Consider the following 12,405-nt stretch of genomic DNA (forward strand, 5'->3'; position numbering starts at 1 on the left):
CTCGGGTACGTGCAAGATGATCGTCGACTCGAATTAGCCCTCTTAGCTGCAAGACTGTGCTGAGATGCATAGCCCATATAAATGACATCACTTCTGGGGTCCGGAAGCAGCATGCCATTCCAATAGGCCCCAGCGTGGCTAAGCCCCCTTAGGCCTTAGACACCCCCACAAGCCCACAAGCCTCCCCCTGCCCCCCTAGCTCTCCGCAACACCACAGCACCTGGAGCTGGCTGTGAGCTCCCCGGAATTACAGCACCACACTGAATGCGGAGGAGCTTAGTATCTATCCATCTGCTTGCTGTCTCTATACGCACGACTTCGGGTCTTTGGCTTCTCTCCTCCCCATCCACCACAGCTCAATCAACACCAAACAAAAAGTGCGGGGGAAACACATGACCAGTTACTCTCCCTCCCTCTTGTTGCACATTTGATTGCATCCTGTCTCCTCGTACGATACAATACGGCATCTCGTCCCACCCTACCTCTCTATCTCTTTGTTCTGGTTGCCGAGCCGCCATTTTGTGCAGCCGCGGTGATTCACTCCCCTCGTAGACTTACATCGCCATCGATTCCAAATCCTCCAGAGCTGGGATTTCGGTAAACAACGCAGTCAAGCTCTCTCCTTCAATTGAGCCACGCCCACACCCAAATTCCCACCACTGCCCACCGTCCACTCCACCGGCACCATGCTGTCCCGAAGCTTCGCCCGAGCCGCCATCGCTGCACCACGCTCATTGCGAGCTTTCAGTGCCACCGCTGCCCAGCAGAAGGTCCCCTCCATGTCAGACATCACACTCGACCAGGTCGAGTCGTTCAACGCCAAGCAGAAGGAATTCCGCGTGCACTTGGCTCAGCTGCGGAGAGAGAAGGAAGAGAGTACGTCTTCCCCATTTCCCTTGGAGCATGGCTCTCAGCATGTCCTGAGACCTTGACTCACCATTTATCTGCTTTCAGGACAGAAAGCCGAAGCTCGCGAGAAGGCCGCCAAGAGCGAGCCCCACCGGCCCGAAGGCCTGTTGACCAACCTCATCTACGGCACCAAGGAGGGCCGCGAGATGGATGCCCAGCTCGAAGCTTCCTTCTCTGCTGTTCTTGCTCGAGGCAAATACGTCCACTCGATCGTCTTCCATCAGGTCCAGCCCGACAAGGTCGACGAGTACGTTGACCTTGTCGGCAAGTGGTACCCCAAGATGGCATCCCTCGAGGAAAATAAGGTTCACCTCGTCGGTAGCTGGCGAACCGATGTTGGTGATTGCGACACCTTTGTCCACATCTGGGAGTACGAGCGATACCAGGGCTACCACCACTCTTTGCACTCAATCTCGCGACACCCCGAGTTTCCCGAGTTCGACAGGAAGCTTAGGTCTCTCATCAAGAGCAAGAACACCTCCATCATGCAGGAGTTCAGCTTCTGGCCCACCACTGCCCCTCGACAGCTGGGCGGTGTCTTTGAGCTGAGATCCTACACCCTACACCCCGGCAACTTGCTCGACTGGGAGACGTACTGGCGCAAGGGCCTGCAGGCGCGACGTGAGGTCATGGAGGGCGTGGGAGCTTGGTTCGTCCAGATTGGTGATCTCAATACAGTTCACCATCTTTGGCAGTTCGCCAACCTCGAGGAGCGCAAGACCAGACGTGAGCAGAGCTGGAGGCAGGAGGGTTGGGCTGATACGGTGCACAAGACAGTACCTTTGATTCAGAGCATGAAATCGAGGATTCTGACCCCTATGCCATGGTCGCCCGTGGCATGAGGTACCAAGCGGTCTTTTTGTGTTAGTTTGAGAATATCGGAATGGCTTATTGGAATGAAATCAGCAATCAGGGCTCTTGTATCTTGTCACCAGTCATCGGCGTCGTCGGGACGCTGCCGCCTACCCTTTTGTATCGTGCTATATCGCTAGGTATACATGAGTGAATGTGCTCCCGACCTCGATGCGGCTTGATTTAGCTCTACTGTATCGCATAATCGGTACGAGAAACTTGGAATAAGAACGGATTTAGCACCGTGTTTAATAACTAAGATAATTAATTTTGGTCCTACTATTTTATAATGAAAAGGGTTCTGAGTTAAGTATGTTATGTATTGGGCAATCTCTTTGTGACTCCATGTATACACATATAAAAGCATTCTCAAAAATATTGTGAACTTTTTGCTCAATCACTTTTAAACCACAAAAAGCATTTTAGTACTTCACCTGTTAGATATATAGATGATTTTAATATCAATAACATACCCCGAAGGATTGCGGAAAGAGAGGCATCTTACCGTAACTTGATTCAACAAGGACGAATATTCATTTGACCACATCCGCCGTCACGTACAGATCCGCAATGTCAGTATCCTCTTCCATCAACACTTGGAAATAACTTGCCGGAGGCATTAGTTTTGTGAAGCGAATATTCTTTTTTTTTTTTCGGAGGGGGGTTTTCTTTTAGTGTCTAAAATCATCTCGTGGCCGTCATGAAACATCATAATCCCTCCCCCTCCCAAACTCTACCAAGATCCCCTTCCGCGAAACACCGGTCCCGATGTTGATCCTTTTCATATCCACCGAGACACGAGAGAGAGAGAGAGAGAGAGAGATGGAGTTAGAGAGAAAGAGAGAGAGAGAGAGAAAAAAAAGTAGAGAAAGATCAAAGGCAAAATAGGGAAATCGATATCAACCCAGACGATCCCCCAACCCCCTCCTTCAAGTATGTCAGATGCACGGCGAGAGACCGGCACTGGCAGATACACCCACGCCTACGCGGCCCTGCCGGTGACGGGACGCGATAAAGGGCTCGAGGGGTGCGGGGCGGGGGAGACTTGTCCTCGGAGATCCGGGTCCTGGGCCACAGCGCCGTGCCGGCGTTCGTGCCCTCTACAGAGTAGGCCTCGGAACGCTGTTGCTGCTGGCGTTCAGGAACGGAGCGGCAACGGTCGTGGAAAGGTTGATGGTGGGGATGGCCGTCCTCGTCGTGCTCAGGAGCCCCGGCCCAACCAGGCTGCTGAGGGTGGTGGGCAGGAGGGTTGTGCTGGGTAATGTCGTGTTTAGAGTCGGCAGAGAAGAGCTGCTGACGCGCGGCGGCGTGGGAGTAGGGATCGCCGTGGTGGGCAATGCTGTGTTCAGGGAAGCCAGAGTTGTGGAGAGCGTCAGGTTGGTAGACGTCGGGGTCCCAGTCAGGGCTGGTACTGGATTGATGTTGAAATACCCACTGGGGACGGTGATGGTGGGAAGTGTCGTGTTCAAAGCTGACGGAGTGAGTGAGCTTAGGGTGGACTGTGTCAGGGTCGGTAGGACTCGGGTCGACAAAGTGGTGTTTAGGATGGGTGGAAGAGAAGTGCTGAAGATTGAAGATGGCACGGATAGGCTAGTCGGAAGACCACTGATTATCGTAGGATCGATTATTTGGCTTGAGAGCGTCGGTGAGGTGGTCGGTAAAGTCAGATTCAGCGAGGTAAGAGTAGTCGGAAGACCGCTGATTGTCGAAAGACTGCTTATTTGGCTTGAAAGCGTTGGCAAAATGGTAGATAAAGTCAGATTCGGCGAGTTGAGGCTAGTCGGAAGACCACTGATTATCGTAGGATCGATTATTTGGCTTGAAAGCGTCGGTGAGTTGGTAGGTAAGGTTAGACTGCTTATTTGACTTGAAATCGTTGGTACAATGGTAGATAAGGTCAGATTCGGCGAGGTGAGGCTAGTCGGAAGACCACTTATTATCGTAGGATCAACTATTTGGCTTGACAGCGTCGGTGAAACGGTTGGTGCAATAGTAGATAAAGTTAGATTCAAGGAGGTCAAGCTAGTCGGAAGACCACTGATTATGGTAGGATCGACTATTTGGCTTGACAGTGTCGGTGAAACGGTTGGTGCAATAGTAGATAAAGTTAGATTCAAGGAGGTCAAGCTAGTCGGAAGACCACTGATTATGGTAGGATCGACTATTTGGCTTGAGAGCGTCGGTGAGGTGGTAGGTAAGGTTAGACTGCTTATTTGACTTGAAATCGTTGGTGCAATGGTAGATAAGGTCAGATTCGGCGAGGTGAGGCTAGTTGGAAGACCGCTGATTATGGTAGGATCAACTATTTGGCTTGACAGCGTTGGTGAGGTGGTAGGTAAGGTTAGACTACTCAATTGACTTGAAAGCGTTGGTGAAATAGTAGATAAAGTTAGGTTCAAGGAGTTGAAGCTAGTTGGAAGACCGCTGATTATAGTAGGATCGACTATTTGGCTCGAGGACGTCGGTGAAATGGTTGGTGAGGTTAGACTCAGCGAGACAATAGGAACACTGCTTATTTGACTTGAAAGTGTTGGTGAAATAGTAGATAAAGTTAGGTTCAAGGAGTTGAAGCTAGTTGGAAGACCGCTGATTATCGTAGGATCGATTATTTGGCTTGACAGCGTCGGTGAAATGGTTGGTGCAATAGTAGATAAAGTTAGGTTCAAGGAGGTCAAGCTAGTCGGAAGACCACTGATTATGGTAGGATCGACTATTTGGCTTGAGAGCGTTGGTGAAATGGTAGGTGAGACTAAAGTAAGACTTGTAGAGGCGAGGCTAGTCGGAAGACCGCTGATTATCGTAGGATCGACTAATTGGCTTGAGAACGTTGGTAAGGTGGTGGGTAAGGTCAGACTTGGAGAGGTAAGGCTGATCGGAAGACTGCTTATTTGACTGGGCAGCGTTGATGCAATGGTAGATAAAGTCAGATTCAGCGAGGTGAGGCTAGTCGGAAGACCACTTATTATTGTAGGATCGATTATTTGGCTTGAAAGCGTTGGTGAGATGGTAGGTGAGGTTAGACTCAGCGAGGTAAGGCTAATGGGAAGACTGCTTATTTGACTGGAAAGCGTTGGTGAAACAGTAGGTAAAGTCAAATCCAGCGAGGTGAGGCTAGTCGGAAGACCGCTGATTATCGTAGGATCAACTATTTGGCTTGACAGCGTTGGTGAGATGGTAGGTAAGGTCAGACTCAGAGAGGTGAGGGTTGGCGAGATTGCGGTTGATCGGGCAGAGCTTGAATCCAAACCGGTGGTAGTCGAGCTCGATGGAATAATGGAACTTGTACTTGATGGACCAGAGGAGCTTGTACTCGCTGACCCAGTGGAACTCGTGCTTGACAACAGATCAGACCCTGTACTTGAAGACCGAACAGAGCTTGAACTTGGCGGTGGAGACAACACTGAGCTCGAGGCAATGTTAGAGCTTATGGTTGGTAATTGGGCAGAACTTGAAGTCAGTGACCCCGTAGATCCAGTTACCGATGATTGACTTGGTATTATAGTCGGCAATTGAACGAAATATGCGCCTGGGTACGTGGTCGGGTTTACAGCCGAAATTAGGCTTGATCTTTTCCTTGGCAGCGGAGACGAAGCCGGGCTCAAAGACCTTGTTGGGCTTGTAGAAGATGGTTGAGCAGAACTCGGAATCAGTGACCTTATGGAGCTAATAGCCGACGAAGGACTTAGACTTGTACTAGGAAACTCAATCGGAGACGTGCTCAAAAACCTAGCAGAACTTGAAGATAGCTGCAAAAAGCTGAAAGACGTAAGGCTTGCCGAAATACTCGCGAACTCGCCGCCAAGGATGTTGCAGATAGACTGGGTAATAGGGAATACTTGGGCTTTGTCCTGGTCAGCAAATTGGAGATTGAACTTTTATCACCGCATTGTATCATACATGTTGTAATTTCTTGACCACATCTTTGTTGGAGGCAAGACGATGCATCGGCGAGGACGGCCGGAAGACGATCACAAAAACATGAGATGTCGAAGATGCCGCAAAGGCCGCCGGCAAAGGCGGCATCCTCGACGCATTGGATAGAACATAGAGGAAGATTAAAGACTGAGCTCGAGAGAGGTTGAGACACAGGAACTGCCAGGCTGTGAACCGTGGAGATGGCGGTAACAAATAACATCAACTTCATTTTGATTCTGTTATCAGTGGTTGATTCTCAGACCGGGAAGAATAAACAGTATGGTTGGTATGAATTCTGTAATTCAACCCCCTTGATTGCGGCCCATGCAGGATCTAAATACACAACCACTCGGCCTTCTCGTCAGCATCTTGTTTTTTTACCCACTGTCTCAATTATCATGTTGACCATGATGCCATTGAAGTCATGGTGGTCGGTTGATAAGGGGTGAGACGAGGCTTTGGCGATATCCAAACGAAACACCGCAGATAAGGTTCGATGGATATATTTACTTTGAGAGATCTCCCAACAGTCCTACCATTGCTTTGAAGCTTGGATGCATACACCGGTGAATTTTCCTACTGAATGGGGTAGTCAAGAGGAATATCACATACAGATCGGCGCATTCAGTAATCTGGCTTAGACAACGTGTCTCTTCGTACGAAATCGATGCGCCTGTAATCCAGATAAAACTTGAAACATCCGCGCAAGCCTCGAATATGATCATTTCCCTCAGACCCACTACCCAATGTCAAAGGCTATAAAATTACACACGAGCTTAAACGGCGCCAGGCCAAGTCTCGTGGGCACTCCCGTTCCGTCATGTCAGTCAACTTAGCCATTTTAAGTTCACACTAGCATGGACCCTGCGGACCCTTAAAACTATGTACCTCTTTGTCACAGTGGCCTTTGATATATAACTTCCCGAACATAAAGTGTCATGCATTGAACAATCCCAGGTAAACGGTACTATACATCTCAACAAATAACGGTATCTTCTGGCAATTTCTTATTCTCCTGCTGTTCCTGGATGACATTTTATGCTCCTAATGACACCAAAATAAACACTCTGCCTTTTGTTTTTCCCTTTGTCTGATTCTTTTGTCGACTTTCGTGCAGCATGCTGTTTTCCAGACCTCGGCATATAGTCTTATAACTTAAGATTTAAGGGAGGGCTTCTGTTTCAGGAGATCATAAACAATAATCAGCACCAGGAACGGGCGGGTTTCGTCCATGTCATTCATGGCACGAGCCAAGTACGTCAGTCCTGCTTTCTTCCAAAGAAATGAAAAGAGCCGCGCTAGTTCTGAGGGTGGTGAAGACTCCGTGGATGACGACGTCGAAGACAGAGTTTGAGATGTCTAATGAAGCCACTCCCCGGCCCGAGGTGATACCGATCAGGTTCCTGAAGTCGCACTCGGTCAATTTATCCTGATTTTGCTCCCACCCCTCGTTCCATGTACCAAGTATGTATGCAGGGCTGTGGAGGTTGGGCGTGAGCTGAGACTCTACTGATGAGGCTGCCGCAGACGGAGACTTTGATTAGGACGCTTGTCCATCTTCATCTAATAAGATTCGTGATCTTTTGCCAGTTCCGACTTCCTCAGCGGTGAAATAAGTTGGTATACTTTACAATTGCGACATATCGGTGTTCTGGGAAATATTTCTTGCAGTCTGATCATTCACGTGCCATAACGCTATCGCGCGTGTTGCTTCCATGTCTCCGTAAAGCATTGATGTCCCTAAGGCGCATGCTACACTTTGTACAATGGTTTCGTGTCGCAGCAGCGTGACTAGACGGACTTCGATAGTCATAAAAACCCGTGCCGGCTCGGTCATGTATGGACATTGTTGAATGATGAAACCCTTTGCTTCCCACGGTTTGATGGCGAGAACAGAGGCTGAACCTTTCTCCATTGTGAGATGAATCTGTTCAAATTTTACTGAACCAAACCACTCGCATACATAGGGCAAATTTGGGCATTACACTCACAACTGATATGTGTCATTCGCTCGCGTTCGTTGACTTCCCTTAGGACATGCCAGACACTGTTCTCAATTGTTACTGGACCCATCACTAATATATGACAATTCCAATAAATAATCTGGACTGTTGAAACGAAAAGTATCAATGCTACTTCGTTTCATTCTTCTTAAGATTTTCAAGACGGTCTTTCGTAATTATTACCCTCGTTATGTGTTTCATATCTCGTTGTACAGATGGGATTGCTATAGAAGTCAAGGTCCGTAGGAGTTTTGGTTTTAGAACTGTGAAAGTCGGGGACAGTTTATCAATGAAATGATACGCGTTATTAGCTAAACCGATGGTTTGGGGGAACTTTTATGTTTTTATTTTGGCCGCGGTAATATTTCGGAATTGTTACTTCCTAAGTTCGATACGGCTTTGCGCAACTTATATTGTTATTTTCTTGCTAGACTTTCAGCATGCCCATATCAAGGACTGGCTCGATGCGAGTCTCCTTATCTTTATATCTAAATTACTTACACACACTTCATTGCCTTTATTGCCTAATGCAGTGTACGGTTATTTGATCTTGGACTTATCTAGTACGATCCCGGAAGAATTTATGACTTGAATTTGTCGACAGTGTGATACATGTATATGGTTACGCAATGGCTTGTGTGAAGGTGGATGTTCACATGATCGGACATCACAACATATGTTTGATAGGTATCTGCTCAAACCTGTAAGCAAAATGATCAGATAAGAAGTGGAAGTGAAGTTTGATGTGTGAGTCTGAGGTTAAAATATGTGCCTTTCAGGTAGAGTTCCAAGTGGATCAGCCAAAGCCCTTAAATGACAAGACCTTCATGGGATCAAGTATTTCAATAGAACCAAGGCCCGGGTTCAAGGCGACACCGTCTCATGTACCCACATCATCATGTGCTGATATGGATTTCCCTGCTGCATTTTCGACATGTTTGTCCTTTAGTGCTTCCAAGATGTGGATAGTCAAACTTGAATTGTCAGATGAACCCGTGTGAATCTTTTGATTGCGTGATATTACTTTTGGTGACATTTATTTAATGAGAGATAGAGCAAGTACTTAAACCGACCCATGACCGCAACTCATGCTATGTCACTGAAAGTTTGTAAGAGTTGTCCCGATTAATGGAATGAGAGAGAGAATCAACTGTGGCAAAATTCACATGAGCAACATATGGCCTGGAGACGACGCGTTTGTTGAGCATACCCTCGATGTGCCAGTTTCCACCAGTGTGTGTGACTTCCCGGGTATAGGCCCAATATTGAGAGTTTATCGAGGACTTGGAGAGTTTACTCTTAGAATGTGTACAAGAACCCTGTTGACCGACCGGCGGCTGTTATTCAAGGTTATCCAGCCCTCATGTGTTTGGTCTTGTCTTCATCGTAATGGTCGTCACAGTTCGTAAGGTATTTCGCTTGGTGTGAAACATAAATTACTCGTATCGCCCTTGCGATCTTGTTCAGAGACGCATGGTTGTGGAAACTTCACGCAAGCATGGGATAATCGGGCATTACTGCTATTGTGTAAGAGTAGGAAGCGCGATTTTGCGACTGACAGTACAATAGAAGTAAACAGGAGATCTACAAAAAGTTGTAGCCAGTGATTTTACCAGGGAAGCAAGTGAAAGCTTCTTGGTTGGGCAGCCTTGAAACGCCTACAACTTCATGTGTGCAATCAACAACGCCCATAAAACATGCTGCTTGAACAATAAAGGCCACATGATTACCTAAATAATGTACGAGGCCACGTTGTCTTGATGGGTCTCGAAAACAAACCAAGAAAATTTTTACCATGTCTTGCATGAACCTCCTGATAGTGTTGATGTCTCCGCGGGCACGGGCAGCAGAGTACGGAAAGGGGTTGTTGTCAAATTGCCCACGGATGAGTATGTTAAGGAAACGATGCCTTTCGACATCAGCGGCTTGTCCAGAAAGTACTGTTGGAGGAACTGGGCATGTGAACTGTAAGGAAGGTCTAGGCAGCGATTGGTTTTTGCTTTCGTCCATCCGTATTCTCCCGAATTACCGATTCATTGCCCGATGTCGAGATTGTGTGAATCTCCATTGATAAGTGATTAGTTTGGAAATGCTGTTGATGGTAGGGATTAGCTTCTTCTAAAGTTGAGGGCCTCAACCCCCTGTGATTGGGATGATTGCAGAAGTAGTTGGCTGCCTCAATGGACTCTTCAAGTTCGATCTGGCTTGGTGATTGATGTACGAGTTGGCAATGTTGCAGAAATCATCTCAACTCTTGGTATGTTGTTTTTTTTTCTTTTCTTTTTTACAAATCTACATGCCATGAGAGACTCGCTGGGTTTTGGAACAATATGAGTGAAACAGGATGAGTTGAATTGAAACGTAACAACACCGCGCCCATTGTAGTTTTTTTCTTCTTTGAAAGATAAAGGATTGGCATAATTTGCGGTGATTGGTCCCCTTAAGAATTTGTGAAGTAGTATTTGTTCGGCTGTGAAAATGTGGTTAACAAAGTATACTCGGCTCAAACAGAGCAGGTTTGTCGGCAAACAGTGCGGGCAGAAGAAAACTGCTACTATTGCGAGAAGTAGAGTGGTCAATGGCAGAGGTTGGCTTCAGTAAGGCTCCCGAAGGTCTAGGTCAAAGCCTCCGGAAATTGTGATGCGGTGACATCGATCATGTTCGTTAAAGAGTCCGGTTGTTGAATCAACCAATGTGTATAAAGTTCTGTTACATCGCTTACAACAGTCCATTTCACTCTCCTATGCGAGGCTTGTGCCCTACGTAAGCTACAGCGCTCCAGGAATCGAGCGTGAAGTCAACCGCTGGTACCTGGAGGAAGCACATCAGAAATGAACGAATGAAGGCACTCGTGACGTTGATGTTATTTATGCTTGGGCTTACCTACGTTGTTCCTGAGGTGCATAAAAGGACAGTGGTTCTACGTTTTATTCGACAGGGATGGGTAAGTTGGCTTGTGATATGTTCATTAACTTGCCCAAGCTATACGTATGTACTACAACACATATTCCACGTGGATTATCCCGTCAATTTCCCCAAGGGCCCTAACATATACCTACTGCGTAGGGGGATGTGCAGCGACCTTCACCAAAGTACTATCGCGCGTATCGCACACTAGGCAGACAGCATATAACCTCTGCTGTGGCTTCGTGAGTCAGGGCAGTCCTCCGTCCTTTCTCATCAGCTACACCATCAATTTGCCCTCGGAATAAGATATACCCGTGTATTCGTGCGGGTTTGATCCCATGACCGTCAAGCGGCACATGACAGGTCTCATTTATGTCATCCAGAGCAGGGATATTCTAGACCCCGATTTCTGGCAAATCCTCTCCAATAACAACCGCCAAGTTGCGCCTCGCGAGGAGAAGCGTATGGCCAAGGGCACCTAGTTTGGCGCTGAGACTCATGAGACTGGGATCGGCGCTCTCCACTCTGACTTTTTCGCGAACATAGACCTGCGTTTCTGTACCTCTTCCCTTGCCCATTCCGCCGCCCCTTCCGCCACTGCGTGTGCGGTGGAGGTTGCCCCGAATAGAGCCGGAAGCGGTGATTGGCGGTTGTTCGTCTGCGCCCTCGGGACAGTAGGCAAAAACACGATCGGCTTCGTCGTGCTCGAGTCGTCGAGCTGTCCCAATGGCAAGAGCAAACTTGGTGCCGAAGTTGACGGGGGCGTCAGCCGACTCGAGAGCTCGGATGTATAAGACCAGGGAGGCGTCCTGAAGTGTGATGTAGAAGCTCAAGTTTGGGGGTAGAGGTGGTGTGAAGCAGGAAGGTGGGACTGATGAGCTCGTCCACAATGTATCAACCTCGGGACTCTGCTCTGTAAGTTGCGGCCCCTTGATGAGGGAAAGAGACTCGGCGAGGTATTCGGAGAGAAGTCGGAGCTGAGAGGAGAGAAATTTGGGATCGCTTCTCCCGTTGGTGGACTCGGAGACGATGAAAGACAGAATATCGACGGACTGTGTCAGAAGGGTGTTCAATGTGATGAGCTCTGGTATATGGATGGGGTTGGAAGCATCCAGTGTGAGGCCTTGGTGTGGGATGGTCTTCAGGCGCAGGTGGATTGTGCCCTTGACCAGGCGGGTGCCGACACGAGTGACATGGCCCTTGACGGCTTCATGTCGGGGTGTGCTGACAACGAGTGTGCTGCCAGGATCTATGGGGGCGAGGAGGGCGTACGTCTCCTCGAGAGAGGATTTCAGGGTCTTGAGTGTTGACTGGAGTTCGGACAGCAGCCAAGTGAGCTCGCGGGCCTGGGTACAGGGGATTGGGATTAGCTCTCTGGATTGTCTTGGATATGTGCGCACAACCAGCCAGTCCTTGTCTTCGTCGTCCAGAGGCAAGAGTGTCATGGGCAGCGTAGGGGCAAGCAGTTGAGGCATTGTTGGTGAGTGATTTGGCAAGACTTACGAGAGTGGCATCCTCCTCGATTTTAAGCTGCTCAGGCGTGATGGGAGGCCAGATCTCAACAGACATGGTGATTGACGAGCTGCCATCAGGCACCCAGATATCACGAGTTCATAATTGTTGTTTGCAAGGCTGCCTTGGATGCTGTCAAGATTAACTAAAGGTTAGAGTAGTCAAGTTGAAGATGATACGTCAGATGGCGGGGAACAACAGCCGGGTTACAGGGCACGCAGGTACTCTGTAGGCAGCCGGAATGAGTCAAGTTGTAGGTACCTCGAGCCACTAAGGTTAGGATTTAGTGCGACCAGCTACCGTCTCC

The 12,405-nt window shown here is 48.4% G+C and overlaps 3 protein-coding genes across 3 annotated transcripts; 2 read left to right on the forward strand and 1 right to left on the reverse strand.

The window, feature by feature from the left end:
- Window positions 1–201: 201 nt before the first annotated feature.
- Window positions 202–2,071, forward strand: BKA67DRAFT_581679 (uncharacterized protein). The gene is made up of 2 exons (XM_046103932.1): window positions 202–876; window positions 955–2,071. The coding sequence occupies exons 1-2, from the start codon at window positions 687–689 to the stop codon at window positions 1,749–1,751; spliced, it is 987 nt and encodes a 328-aa protein (XP_045953620.1). The 5' UTR covers window positions 202–686; the 3' UTR covers window positions 1,752–2,071.
- A 491-nt stretch (window positions 2,072–2,562) lies between these two features.
- BKA67DRAFT_581681 (uncharacterized protein) lies at window positions 2,563–3,966 on the forward strand. The gene has a single exon (XM_046103933.1). It carries the CDS (start codon window positions 2,935–2,937, stop codon window positions 3,625–3,627), a length of 693 nt encoding a protein of 230 aa, XP_045953621.1. The 5' UTR covers window positions 2,563–2,934; the 3' UTR covers window positions 3,628–3,966.
- A 6,627-nt stretch (window positions 3,967–10,593) lies between these two features.
- Window positions 10,594–12,301, reverse strand: BKA67DRAFT_581685 (RAVE subunit 2/Rogdi). Its single transcript, XM_046103934.1, has 2 exons — window positions 12,090–12,301; window positions 10,594–11,932 (listed from the first exon to the last, which is right to left on the reverse strand). The coding sequence occupies exons 1-2, from the start codon at window positions 12,153–12,155 to the stop codon at window positions 10,982–10,984; spliced, it is 1,017 nt and encodes a 338-aa protein (XP_045953622.1). The 5' UTR covers window positions 12,156–12,301; the 3' UTR covers window positions 10,594–10,981.
- Between the last annotated feature and the right edge of the window lie 104 nt (window positions 12,302–12,405).

The sequence above is a fragment of the Truncatella angustata genome (assembly GCF_020726525.1).
Source record: "Truncatella angustata strain MPI-SDFR-AT-0073 chromosome Unknown BKA67scaffold_9, whole genome shotgun sequence".
NCBI lineage: Eukaryota > Fungi > Ascomycota > Sordariomycetes > Amphisphaeriales > Sporocadaceae > Truncatella > Truncatella angustata.

What these genes read in the sequence shown, in the direction of transcription:
- BKA67DRAFT_581685 (XM_046103934.1), bottom strand. Translation starts at nt 12,155, where the DNA reads ATGTCTGTTGAGATCTGGCCTCCCATCACGCCTGAGCAGCTTAAAATC. An exon ending in TCGAGGAGGATGCCACTCTC is followed by an intron (nt 11,933 to 12,089) that starts GTAAGTCTTGCC and finishes CCCTGTACCCAG; the next exon opens with GCCCGCGAGCTCACTTGGCT.
- BKA67DRAFT_581679 (XM_046103932.1), top strand. Translation starts at nt 687, where the DNA reads ATGCTGTCCCGAAGCTTCGCCCGAGCCGCCATCGCTGCACCACGCTCA. An exon ending in GCGGAGAGAGAAGGAAGAGA is followed by an intron (nt 877 to 954) that starts GTACGTCTTCCC and finishes ATCTGCTTTCAG; the next exon opens with GACAGAAAGCCGAAGCTCGC.
- BKA67DRAFT_581681 (XM_046103933.1), top strand. Translation starts at nt 2,935, where the DNA reads ATGGTGGGGATGGCCGTCCTCGTCGTGCTCAGGAGCCCCGGCCCAACC.